Source organism: Macrobrachium nipponense, chromosome 28, assembly GCF_015104395.2.
Source record: "Macrobrachium nipponense isolate FS-2020 chromosome 28, ASM1510439v2, whole genome shotgun sequence".
Lineage (NCBI taxonomy): Eukaryota > Metazoa > Arthropoda > Malacostraca > Decapoda > Palaemonidae > Macrobrachium > Macrobrachium nipponense.
Genome location: NC_087217.1, coordinates 32,606,483 through 32,620,592, shown reverse-complemented (window position 1 = coordinate 32,620,592; position 14,110 = coordinate 32,606,483). Strand labels below are relative to the sequence as shown.

General features: G+C 40.6%; 1 protein-coding gene across 3 annotated transcripts in view; it reads left to right on the top strand.

Annotated features, from left to right (window-relative positions):
- The window catches only part of LOC135201657 (protein diaphanous-like), a 316,869-nt gene that overhangs the window by 76,966 nt on the left and 225,793 nt on the right, over positions 1–14,110 (top strand). For all 3 annotated transcript variants that reach the window (XM_064230760.1, XM_064230761.1, XM_064230762.1), the window contains one exon: positions 7,863–7,973. In XM_064230760.1, the coding sequence (XP_064086830.1) occupies positions 7,863–7,973 (111 nt within the window). The remainder of the gene's footprint in view (positions 1–7,862; positions 7,974–14,110) is intronic.

Here is a 14,110-nt window from a genome sequence, read left to right as displayed (position 1 = left end):
CCAAGGAAAAGATGCATATTCATTATGTTTATATTTTGTGAGGGTCTCTCAATGCTTCGGCAAGTACTGAAATACATACCGATTACCAGACGACATCACCATCTATTGACAAAAAAAAATAACTAAGTCTAGTTTACATATTTAACCCTTAAACGCCTATTGGACGCACTAAATGTTGACGAAAATTGTCTGTTGGGTGCGGAATTGACATATGAAACATCGATGCAAAAAAGTTTTTTTTTAAATTCACGGAAAAATAGTTATAGGCCTACTTGGCAAAAACTTTTAAATCACGCACCTTGAGGGATGCTGGGAGTTCACGGATCAAGCTGTTGTTTTCTTTACAATCGTTACCCAGGCACGCAAGCGCGAATTTCTTTCTTCTCACACTAAAAAGCATCAGCGACACATCTCAGAAATTATTTCGTCACTTTGACATAATTTTTACACCATTTTATATTAGCCGTTACATAGATTTTTTTCATATAAAAATTGCACAATTTCATGTAGAATACAACTAAAAACAACCCATGGTTATAGCTTTTGTCAGTTTTGAAATATTTTCATATAAATAATAAGTGCCAAAATTTCAACCTTTGGTCAACTTTAACTCTACCGAAATGGTAAAAAACGCAATTGTAAGCTAAAACTCTTATATTCTAGCAATATTCAATCATTTACCTTCATTTTACAACAAATTGGAAGTCTCTAGCACAATATTTCAATTTATGAAAAAACTTTTTCCTTACGTCCGCGCGGTAACTCTTCCGAAAAAATCAGAAATTTTTTTGTCAGATTGTCGTAATGTTTCCATTGTTTAATATTAGCCGTTAGATAAAGTTTTATATATGGAAATGTGTGCATTTTCATGTAGAATACAACAAAAAACAACCTATGGTTGTAGCTTTTATCAGTTTTGAAATATTTTCATATAAATAACGATAAGTGCCAAAATTTCAACCTTCAGTCAACTTTGACTCGACCAAAATGGTCGAAAACCGCAATTGTAAGCTAAAACTCTTACATTCTAGTAATATTCAATCATTTACCTTCATTTTGCAACAAATTGAAAGTCTCTAGCACAATATTTCAATTTATGGTGAAGTTTTGAAAAATACTTTTCTTACATCTGCGCGGTAACTGCCGAAAAAATCAGAAATCTTTTCGTCCGATTGTCGTAATGTTTGCACCGTTTTATATTAGGCTTTTCGTAAAGTTTTATATATGAAAATGTGCGCAATTTCATGTAGAATACAACTAAAAACAACCCATGGTTGTAGCTTTTATCAGTTTTGAAATATTTTCATATAAATAATGATAAGTGCCAAAATATCAACCTTCGGTCAACTTTGACTCTCCCGAAATGGCAGAAAAACGCAATTGTAAGCTAAAACTCTTACATTCTAGTAATATTCAATCATTTACCTTCATTTTTCAACAAATTGGAAGTCTCTAGCACAATATATTTAGATTCATGGTGAATTTATGAAAAAAACTATTTCCTTACATCCGTGCGGTAACTCTTCCGAAAAAATCAGAAATTTTTTTGTCTGATTGTCGTAATGTCTGCACCGTTTTATATTAGCCGTTACATAACGTTTTATATATGAAAATGTGTGCAATTTCGTGTTGCGAGAACTGTACTGTGCCCTTGACTGTGAGACATTTGCTGGTTGAATGTCCCAGACTTGGGAATTTGAGACATAGTTTCATGTCTTGGGGTCGTGATAGAGTAGGTAATTTTATCCTAGCTACAATTCTTGGAAAGGACTGTAATATAGAGCAGTTATATATTTTTATGAGGGAGGCTGGCCTCCTTAACCAAATTTAAATTATACATAGATTGTCTATGTAAGAACTTTTATATATGAACAAAATTTTTATATAATATATTTATAGATTTTTATATGAAATTTATCAAAAATTTAGTTTTTTTATATTTAATTTATTTTGGTGTCAATTACCCAGATGTTGTGACGCCAGATATAATACACAATCAATCAATCAATCATGTAAAATACAACAAAAAACAACCTATGGTTGTGTAGCTTTTATCAGTTTTGAAATATTTTGATGTAAATAACGATAAGTGCCAAAATTTCAACTTTCAGTCAACTTTGACTTGACCGAAATGGTCGAAAAACACAATTTTAAGCTAAAACTCTTACCTTTTTGTAATTTTCAATCATTTACCTTTATTTTGCAACAAATTGGGAGTCTCTTTGGAACAAATTGAAAGTCTAGCACAATATTTCTATTTATGGTGAATTTATGAAAAAACTTTTTCCTTACGTCCGCGCGTTAACTGCTGAAAAAATCAGAAATTGTTTCGTCCGATTGTCGTAATGTTTGCACCGTTTTATATTAGCCGTTACATAAAGTTTTATATGTGAAAATATGCACAATTTCATATAGAATACAACCAAAAACAACCCATGGTTGTAGCTTTTATCAGTTTTGAAATATTTTCATATAAATAACGATAAGTGCCACAATATCAACCTTCGGTCAAATTTGACTCGACCGAAATGGTCGAAAAACACAATTGTAAGCTAAAACTCTTACATTCTAGTAATATTCAAACATGTACCTTCATTTTGCAACAAATTGGAAGTCTCTAGCACAATATTTCAATTTATGGTGAATTTATGAAAAAAACTTTATCCTTATGTCCGTGCAGTAACTCTGCTGAAAAAAATCAGAAATTCTTTTGTCCGATTGTCGTAATGTTTGCACCGTTTTATATTAGCCGGTACATAAAGTTTTATATATGAAAATTGCGCAATTTCATGTAGAATATAACGAAAAACAACCCATGGTTGTAGCTTTTATCAGTTTTGAAATATTTTCATATAAATAATGATCAGTGGTAAAATTTCAACTTTGACTTGACCGAAATGGTCGAAAAACATAATTGTAAGCTAAAACTCTTACATTCTAGTAATATTCAATCATTTACCTTCATTTTGCAACAAATTAGAAGTCTCTAGCACAATATTTTGATTTTTGAATTTATGAAAACACTTTTTCCTTACGTCCGTGTGGTAACTCTTTCGAAAAAAAAAGAAATTCTTTGGTCCGATTGTCGTAATGTTTGCACCGTTTTATATTAGCCGTTACATAAAGTTTTATATATGAAAATGTGTGCAATTTCATGCAGAGTACAACCAAAAATAACTCATGTTTGTAGCTTTTATCAGTTTAGAGATATTTTCATATAAATCGCGATAAATAGAAAAAATTCTACCTTTGGTCAACTTTGACTCGACCGAAATGGTCAAAAACTGCAATTGTAAGCTACAACACTTACAGTCTAGTAATATTCAATCAATTACCTTCATTTTGCAACAAACAGGAAGTCTCTTGCACAATATTTCAATTTATGGTGAATTTTTGAAAACAACTTTTTTTTACAACCGTGCATTATGAATTCATGCATCATATTGTGATAATATTTTCTCTGAGTTGCTTTGATTGTTTTACTATTTGTTATATACCAAAATCATTGCAATTTAGTGTACAATACAACAAAAAAATAATTAACTCATTAGCTTTAACTGTTTTGCTCACAGCCTGATTTGTATACAATTATATATGAATTTTTTTTTTTGGTGCTGTCATATATTCCAATATTTATATATGAGAATGATATTTTTTTCATTTCTGATGGTTGCATGCTAATCTTCAGGCAATGACAATAGAAGGAGCCAAAAATGAACTCTTAATCTTGAAAACTAAGCGTGCCGTGATTTTTTGAAAAAACTTTTTCCACTTCGGTGCTCACTCGCGAACGCCGCCGGCATACGGGAGACACTTTCGGAAATACTGGCTCAGCGTTTAAGGGTTAAGTCAATTTTCAACTTAAAAATACTTCATAAAAAGAAAAATAACATTGTCCCATTTGAATAGAGTTTCTAAAGATTAATTTATGCTAAATAGGAGCAAGAAAATTGCTCAGAATTGAGTTAAATACAGCGAAATAACCTTACCTTTGCCCCCAATCTGATTTTTCCAAACCAAAACATGATTGGTTTGTTTGTATTTTACAACACAAATAGTAATACAAGTCTACATATAGTATTATTTGGATGCTGCGAAGTAAAGGATAACTTTTTAAAAGAACAGAGGAAAAGATGCATATTCATTATGTTTGTATTTTATGAGGCGGTCTCGGCACCTAGCCTAAGCAACTGATAACCAGACAATGGCGTTATAAACCCTACAGAGTGTAAAACTCAGTTATGAAAATATATTTAATAAGTGCAGTAAAACCTAAATGTTGCTAACTGATTGTAATGGTAATATATATACATATATAATACTATACCAATTAACAGATCTGTCCATCTCAATGCTTCAATGATCAGAAGTCTATACATTCAGAGACTTTAGAATTGACAATAGCTGGAACATCTATGAATATGAGGGTTAATCTATTACAGGTACCAGAAATGTGGACGGGTTCCTCAATTAGCTGGATAAAATTGGAGGATACACAGAACTCAAGAGCAGACTGGTCATGTTGATCTGTGGAATTTGAATTTAGCCACTTTCTGTGCTTTGCACTACAGTCTCCACAAATATCGAATGAAGCTTATGAATCCTGTGACTGAGCCATACTAATCTTCTCCAAGAAACAGTCATATAGAATTGTCAATATTTGGATTGCTTTAACTAGCAATACATTACATAACTTACTGAAAATTTTAAGACAATGAACTTCATGGCAACTATGCTTCAAATTTTTCTGATGCTAAAAAAGTTCATCCGGACTTAATGTATACAGCCATGCCTTGCACATGTGGGATGTTACAACAATAAATGAAGTCAGGGCCATCAAGCCCCTGGATTAAAAGCTCAACCTTTGACCCAATACTACTTACATGAATCTCAGACAAAAACATCAAATTGCAGTTACAGGCACAACTCTGGAGTTCAAGAAAATTTTCCCTTAAGCCTCAAATATTGGAGTAATATACTTTCTAATTTTTCATACTGTAATGAGTAACAGGCCTAGGGTTCAGCTCAGTGGCTTCTGAAAGAATGAAGATTAACAACATAAAATCAGTATCAAAACTAATAGTACTCTTAACAATAGTAATGTTGTAAAAATCAACAGAATAATAAACAACAGTGCCATCAACAACAACAACAACAGTATTTACATTATTTACAAAATTATGTTGAAAGTGTAGATAAATATGTCAATATGTCATTAAAAAAAGTGCTGGAAGCAACTGTTCGACAAGGTGGGGCCAGCACACCTTGCAAGGCAAATGAAATCTGCCAGATTTGCCACAACAAGGGGGAAGAAGGAGGACAGTCAGGATAGTTTTAGAAATAAAATGCCCAGTAGGAGTAGATTAGGTAAAGATTCCTGGTAATCCACCAAGCAACATTTGCTTTCTCATCAGTCTGTCCTACACACTTTTTGGAAAAAAGAGAGTAAATGCCTGATTGTACCTTCAGGCAAGGGAACTCACACCCAAGACCATGGAAGACCACTGTACAATGGCTATGGCACATTCCAAGGTTGGAAAACAAGGTTTGAATTCAGAGTAACCTCTTAGAAGGGTTGCCTTGGTAGGTCCCTTCTACCCTCTGGTTTGATTTTGGAGCGTCCTTCTCCTAAAAGAGTTGCCTGCCAAGTCTAGTCTCTCTTCTACCCTGACTCATGTAGGCAAGGATGTCACACCCTGAAGGGAATAGTATTACTAAGAAAAGACATTACCCAGTACCACAAAAGCATAACAAAACATATTGAAATTTTTACTTTATTTAATGAAACTTACTAAAAATCTTATTTTGATTCTCAGACTTTTAAATAATTTTTGTGCTTGATATATAATTTTGCTGTTTTTAAATTATCTGCAAATTTAAGTAGTGTGTCTTCAACTTATGGTGGGAGACCTGTTCTAGCGCCAAGCCCTAAGTTAACTTCTGCTGTTAGCCAGTTTTTCGTTGTTAACAGCCCTTTTAACAGCTCTCCGGTGCTGTAACTCAAGTTATGGCGCTGTAACTGATGTAACATCAAGTTGTTCTTGCTATTAGCACAGTCAACGGCGCTTGCAGCACCATAACTTGATACAACATCAAGTTGTGGCTCTGTAAAACACTGTTAATAGCACTGAAAAAGCACCGTAAGTTTGAATCGCTGTAAGTCGAGGACACACTGTACTAATAACCCACTGTCTGAGTTATTAGAGAGAGAGAGAGAGAGAGAGAGAGAGAGAGAGAGAGAGAGAGAGAGAGAGAGAGAGAGAGAGAGAGAGAGAGAGAGAGAGAGAGATTTCTAATATTTAACTTTGTGTTTTATTTTCATTGTGTTTGCAAAGTTTATCATTCAGAAATTCAATATCACTGTTTATTTGTCCCCTGAAATTGGAAGAGATTGAGGGGAACTTGTGGGGGAGGGGCCAGACTCCTGATTAGTGGAGGTGGAAGGTTTTGGAAATTTTTGTGGCAGAAAGGACACTGTCATCATGAACCTGTGTAAGCATAGGGCCAGGTTAAACTACTACTACAACAAGAATAACATACACACACCTTGGCTACTTGTCAGTTAGAACTGTAGGTCTGTTGTATAAAAAAAAAAGCTGCTTTTAGAAAAGCAAAAGGAAATACTATTGTTAATGGTACGGTATGACAAGAAAATTTAGGTACAGGCAGTCCTCGGTTATCAGTTGACTCGGTTAATGGCAATCCGGTTTTATGGCACTTGTCGAGCGCCATAAAATTGGTGATTAAAGCACCATAATTGGCCAAATTTCAGTTATCAGTGCCGTAAGGTGCCAATAATAGAGTTATGGCAACATAACATACCTAACAGAGGTGCCATTAATCAGTTATCGGCGCCATTAACCGAAACTTGGTGCCATAAGTGCTGTAAATCTCCTGAGTTTCAGTTAATGGTGGTTTTCTCTTATCAGCACCCCTCCGAGAATGGAACCCCCACCAATAACCGGGGACTGCCTGTAATCTTAACACTGTCCAAACATGTTGCTTACTTGAGGTCAGGCAGTGGTTAACATAAGTTTAAACCTTAGGTAAATATGTAATGCAATGTATTTACATACTAAACACCATTATTTATAACATTTTGTTAAGGGGATATTATTTCATCAGTGCTGGGAGTAAAATAACCATACACAATGCACTAGAGAACAGGTAAACAGACAGTCAGACATTTGTGCAATTGATTTATTAAAGAAAGTGCAGTTTAAATATAAAGTTCTTGTGTTGCATATAATAAGGACTGGTCTAAGAGCTGGTTGTAAGATGGTAACACGAGCAGTTTCTATACTCTTAGCTCAGAGATATGGGTTTATACCTGTTTGCAAAAATCAATATTGTGGCTTTGTACAAGATAGTACCTATTAATTTTGTTATTGTAGCCAACTCTACATTTTGTTATCTTTGAGACAGTACGTTGTTTTTTTTCTTGTTTGGTGATGTAGTACAGTGGACCCCCCGTATTCGTGGGGGATGCGTACCAGACCCCCCCCCGTGAATAGTTAAAATCCGCGAATGTTTGGAACCCCTATAAAAATGCTAAAAACAGCCTATTTTGTTAGTAAAACTCAAGAAAAACCCACTAAAAATTTTTCATACATGGTTTTTTTAATAGTTTTATCACAAAAAGTGCATTTTATGATGAAATTCATCAAAAAAAACCAGGAATTTGTGGATATTTATCATAGAAAAATACCGCGAATGCACGAATTTTCCGCGAATAATGCAGGGAAACATTCCCGAGAGAAATCCGCGAATGTGTGAGTCCGCGAATCTGGAGAACGCGAATACGGGGGGTCCACTGTACTGTTTAATTTATGAAATTACAAATTTTGTTGCTTTCTTTTTAGGTGAAAGTAAAGTTTCAGCAGATGATATCTGACATGAACATAGCTGATGAAAGTGTAATGATGAAGACCCCAGTGGATAAGATGCGACTTATGCTTGCTAGCAACCATAAAGTGAGTAGCTTAAATAAACTGGGATTTTTTTTACATTGTTGTAGAATACTTTACATTTGACAGATGGGAGGAGTTACTAGAATTTATAATCTGTGAATATATGAAATGTCAGTACACTACATTGTACACATTAAGAAAAATTGTCACAGAAAAATTTCACTTTTTTTTCCCCAAGATGAACTACTATGCAGCACTTTTTGCAACATAGTTTGTACATAAGAACATTTTGAATATCTTTAAGTTTTCAGTTTTGTTTCTTTTTTTTTTTTGGTGTTTTTACAGTGAGACTATAAGCATGATGTCCTATGCAATTGTGTAATAGGGCAGCTCTTTTGAGATTGTTTTTTGTGGGAGTTAATTTCTTTTATAAATTATATGTAAAGTTTTCTTCAAAATAAATTTAGGCTCTAATGTTTTGTATGTATTTTTTGATAGTGATTGCTGCTCATCATCAAAGGAATTACCCTTATGATCCCACTGGGCCTCCATAAAACAGACAAACTAATACCAAGAGTTCTCTCATAGCTGGCCTAGACTGGAATAGTGCCAGTGTTGTTACAGTGGTAGAATATAAATGGATTGTAGGCAGGAAGGCTCTTTATCTTGCCTTACAGTGACTATCAAGATCACAATTCACCTCTCTTCCACAGATGTGGCTGTAGTGGCAAGGGCAGGGCAAGCCATGCCATTACTCTCCCTGTCTGTTGAAAGTAAATAGCACTGTTTTCTGCTCTTAAACGTTTTTGTTATGCAGTGCTGTACTGCCAAGATGGCACATTTTACTGGGGAAAGCTGAGTATACATCGTTAAGTGTCTTATGGAACATTGCACACTATTATAATTCCATTTGTTCATGAAACTTACCTGTCAGATATATATATATAGCTGTATTTTCTGAAGTCCGACAGAATTTCAAAAACTTCCGGCACACGCAGTGGTCGGCCAGGTGGTTAGTACCCATTCCCGCCGCTGGGAGGCGGGTATCAGGAACCATTCCCATTTTCTATTCATAATTTTTCTGCCGCCGGTACTGGAAACACCTGTTTTGTTCATGCAACTTACCTGACAGATATATATATATAGCTGTATTTTCTGAAGTCCGACAGAATTTCAAAACTCGCGGCACACGCAGTGGGCGGCCAGGTGGTAGTACCCATTCCCGCCGCTGGGAGGCGGATATCAGGAACCATTCCCATTTTCTATTCATATTTTTTCTGTCGCCGGTCGGTAAACTACTGTTTACAGACCTCCGCCTAGGATTTTTTGGATTTGGCTCGCATTTAAGTATCTGATTGACTTTTGGTATTGATTTTGGATTGTTGGATTGGCATACGCGATAGTGGACCGTTTTTTGACTTTGGATTGGCTTTTCTGTAAACGTGATGTCTGGATCAAGTGCAGTGAGTTTCAGAGTGTGTGTGAGGAGTGATTGTAAGGTGAGGCTACCGAAATCATCGGTAGACCCCCACACAGTATGTATGAGTTGTAGGGGGCATGTTTGTTTGGTGGATGATCGGTGCAATGAATGTGATGGATTGACCGATGATGATTGGAGGGTGTATGATTCCTATCGGCGTAAATTGGAACGCGATAGGATCAGGAGGTCTTCCTCCAGGAGTGGTTCTACTAAAGGTAAGGGTGCTAATATTTCTCCTGCAATAACACCTGTAGATTTTGCATCTCCTAAACCTGTGTTGCCTTCGGGCCCTGAATCTGTGTCGGGAGAAGGTAATGCCCTCTCTCTTATTTTGGAGTCTCTACGTACTCTAGAGACCAAAGTGAAAGCCTTGGAAACTGGCTCAGTGCAAGTGCGTGATCGTGCCCCTAGTGTTGTGGAGGGGGCGTCAGATCGGCCCCATAATGCCTCTAGGCTTAGACCGCTATCGGACTCCCAGGAATCAGGGAGGGGATATGTCGAAAGCCGCAAGAGGGTTACGGGGGCTCCCCACCGATCTGGCGTCCCTTCGGCAGGCCTTGTTGCAAAGTCCCAGGCTGTCAAGGAGCGCGCACAGGCATGTATCCTTAAGGACTGCTTTTCGTCCTCCGAAGCGTCCTCCCCGCGCAAGGGGTGGAGCGCTCGGAGAGAGACTCGTCCACTAAAAAGGACGTTTCGTGTTGAGGACGCTTCACGTCCTGTATCGCCACTTTCTTCGGACTCTTATGACGCTTTTCCGCCTCAGGCGCGTATCCCTGAGAAGCAGGTAGCTGTACCTGTGAGAAGGAAGGAGGCGTCCCCTCGCCCCTCGTCTTCTCGCAGGATCAGCCCTGCTCCCTCTGTTCGTTCCTCTCCAACGAAGAACATTCTTTTGTCCCTTCAGGACCAGCTATCAACGCTTATGGCTCAGAGGACTCGCCCAGCAGCAGTCGAGCCTAAGCGGAGGAAGGACCTTAGGCTGCCCGTCAAGAGGACGAAGCAGTCTCCTTCTCCCTCTCCTCGCTCGTCTCTTTCGCCGATCTCGTTCGCCCACTAAGGAGACGGGTCGTCAGGACGCTTTCGTTCCCTCTCGACGTCATGGGCAGGCTGCTTGCCATGATTCTCAGGAGGACGCTCAGGACGCTTTTGAGTGCACTCAGGACGCTTTTGAAGACGCTTGGCAGGACGCTCGGCAGGACGCTTTTCAGGACGCTTCGGGGGACTCCGGCCAAGAAGAAGACGTACACCAGGACGCATAGTTGCGCGCACAGGCGCGTATCCCTGAGAAAAACTCTACCTTTTCGTTGAGGAAACGTAAGGACGCTTCTCTTGGAAGTGAGGCTGCCTCGGTCGTCACTAAAGGACGCTCATCGCCGTCAGGACGCTCTGCCTCCTTTGAGCGGTAAACGCCACAAAGAAGATAGCCTAGATAAGGCTTCTACCTGTAAACATCGGGGGTCTTTGATTAAGGCAAGACCCGATAGACGTACGCCCTCTCCGGAGAGGCGGTCTCCTCTTCCGATTAGGGAAGAAGGAGAGTTGAGTAGTCCTGCTGACTCTGTTGAAGAGGAACCTTCTGCTGCCTCTTCAATCTCGGACTATAAAGTTCTTGTGCGGCTGTTGCGCTCGTCCTTCGGGGACAAGTTCCAGCCTGCAGCTCCCAAGTCTCCTCCTTCGCAGTTTTCATCCTCTAAGACATGTAAGACCCCGGATTTTGTCGAAATGAGGACCTCGCTCTCCACTAAGCGGGCCTTCGAGAAACTCCAAGACTGGATGGAACGAAGGAAGGATCAAGGCAAGACAACTTTCGCCCTTCCTCCCGCTAGACTCAGCGGTAAAGGAGGTATGTGGTATGAAACCAAAGGAGACGTGGGTGTGAGAATCCCTTCTTCAGCTCAAGGGGATTTCTCCAGTTTGGTGGATTCTCAGAGGAGGTCCCTTTTATCCACTGCTAAAGTGACCTGGACCCCTACGGAGACGGACCATCATTTGAAGGGGCTGCTGCGGACTCTTGAAGTCTTCAACTTCCTGGACTGGTGCTTGGGAGTCCTAGATCTGCAATCGAGAAGCCCAGAGTCTCTCAGTCTGGGGGAGCTGTCCAGCGTGCTATCATGCATGGACAAGGCCGTCAGGGATGGTTCAGAGGAGCTGGTCTCTCATTTTGGGACTGCCTTCTTGAAGAAGAGAGCTTTGCTGTGCAATTTCACGGCTAGATCAGTTACTCCAGCTCAGAAAGCGGAGCTGCTCTTTTCTCCTCTTACGAGCCATCTCTTCCCCCAGACTTTGGTTAAGGACCTGGCAGGCAGTTTGCAAGAAAAGGCAACGCAGGACCTCTTAGCCCAGTCCTCGAGACGTCCGGCAGTTCCTTCCACTTCTTCGGCTTTTGTACGACCGCGGAAGAAGGTTAAGCCCTTTCGTGGGGCTCCTCCCTCGAGAGCAGCTCCTCGAGGGAGAGGGCTTGCAAGAGGAAGAGCTTCCTTCAAACCCAAGCCATCCAAGTGAGATGCATGTCCTTCAGACACCAGTCGGAGCCAGACTGAAGTTCTTTGCGGGAGCATGGAGAGAGAGAGAGACACGGACCCTTGGTCCCTCAAGATCGTGGAGCAGGGGTACAAGATCCCCTTTTTAGATCTTCCTCCTCTTTCTACGACTCCCAGAGACCTTTCTCCATCCTATCAGGGAGAAAAGAAACAAGTGTTGTTCGATCTTCTACAACAAATGATCGAAAAAAAAGCGGTGAAACAAGTCGCGGACCTGGGGTCTCCAGGCTTTTACAAAGGATTTTCCTAGTACTGAAGCAGTCGTCAGGTTGGCGTCCAGTCCTAGATGTAAGCAGGCTCAATCTTTTCGTGGAAAAGACCAAATTCACGATGGAGATGCCTCATTCTGTTCTGGGAGCCTTGAGACCGGGCGACTGGATGGTGTCCTTAGACCTGCAGGACGCGCACTTTCACATCCCGATCCACCCTCTTTCAAGAAAGTACCTAAGATTCGTCTTGGGCAAAAAAGTGTGGCAGTTCAGAGCTCTTTGTTTCGGCCTGACCACAGCTCCAATGGTGTTCACCGTCGTCATGAAAAATGTGGCGAGGTGGCTACACTCTTCAGGGATAAGAGTTTCCCTTTACCTCGATGACTGGCTTATCAGAGCTTCGTCGAGAGAAAAGTGTCTGAAGGACTTGCAGTTCACGTTCGCCCTAGCGAAGTCCCTGGGACTTCTTGTCAACCTCGAAAAGTCGCATCTGACCCCGACACAGTCCATCGTGTATCTGGGGATTCAGATGGATTCAGTGGCTTTTCGAGCGTTTCCGTCCCAGGAATGTCAGCGGCTAGGATTAGAGAAGATCTCGGCCTTCTTGGGGAAAGAAACTTGCTCGGCGAGGGAATGGATGAGTCTGCTGGGCACCATTTCCTCGCTAGAAAGGTTTGTTTCCTTGGGAAGACTGCACCTCAGGCCTCTCCAGTTTTTCCTTGCGGACGAATGGAAGGCCAAGGACGATCTCAATGCTATCTTGAGAATATCACATCCAATAAAGAGCCATCTAAGATGGTGGTTCGATCCACAGAAGCTACAGGAGGGCTTGTCCCTAAGTCTTCTGAGCCCCGACCTAGTGTTGTTCTTAGACGCTTCCATCGCGGGCTGGGGAGCAACACTAGGAGGGGAGGAAGTGTCAGGCTCCTGGAGAAGGGAACAGGCAGCCTGGCACATAAATGTCAAAGAGCTAGCAGCGATCTTTCTGTCTCTGCAGTTCTTCGAAGGGAGTTTGACGAACAAGATCGTTCAAGTAAACTCCGACAATACCACAGCACTCGCTTATTTAAAGAATCAGGGAGGAACACACTCCAGGATTTTGTTTCACCTGGCGAAGGAGATTCTGCTGTGGGCGAAAAGAAGAAAGGTTACGATCCTGACGAGGTTCATTGCAGGAGTGCAAAACGTCAGGGCCGACCTTCTCAGTCGTCGGGAACAAACCCTACCGACGGAATGGACCTTACACAAAGACGTGTGTCGAGACCTTTGGAGGTTGTGGGGACGTCCTCTGGTCGACTTATTCGCGACGTCGAGGACCAAGAGGCTTCCTCTGTATTGCTCCCCGGTCCTAGATCCAGAAGCAATCGCTGTGGACGTGTTGCTATGGAATTGGACGGGCCTAGATCTGTATGCCTTCCCGCCATTCAAGATCATGGGGGAAGTCATGAGGAAGTTTGCGGCTTCAGAAGGGAAGAGGTTGACCCTTATCGCCCCGATGTGGCCAGCGAAAGAATGGTTGACAGAGGTCATGTCTTTCCTTGTAGACTTTCCAAGGACGTTGCCCTGGAGGAAAGATCTACTCAAACAGCCTCACTTCAAAAGGTATCACCAAAACCTCTCCGCTCTGGGTCTGACTGCGTTCAGACTATCGAAAAGTTGGCCAGAGTGAGAGGTTTTTCGAATGCAGCTGCGAGAGCAATCGCAAATGCAAGACGTGCATCTACTAGAGCTGTATACCAATCGAAGTGGGCTTCCTTCAGGGCATGGTGTAAAAAGGAGGGAGTTTCCTCTTCCACGACCTCTGTGAACCAGATAGCCGATTTGCTGCTCTTTCTCAGGAATGTGCAGAAATTAGCAGTCCCTACTATTAAGGGATATAAGAGCATGTTGTCAGCGGTTTTTAGGCACAGAGGCCTTGACCTTTCTGACAACAAAGACATTCACGATCTCTTAAAATCTTTTGAGACTTCGAAG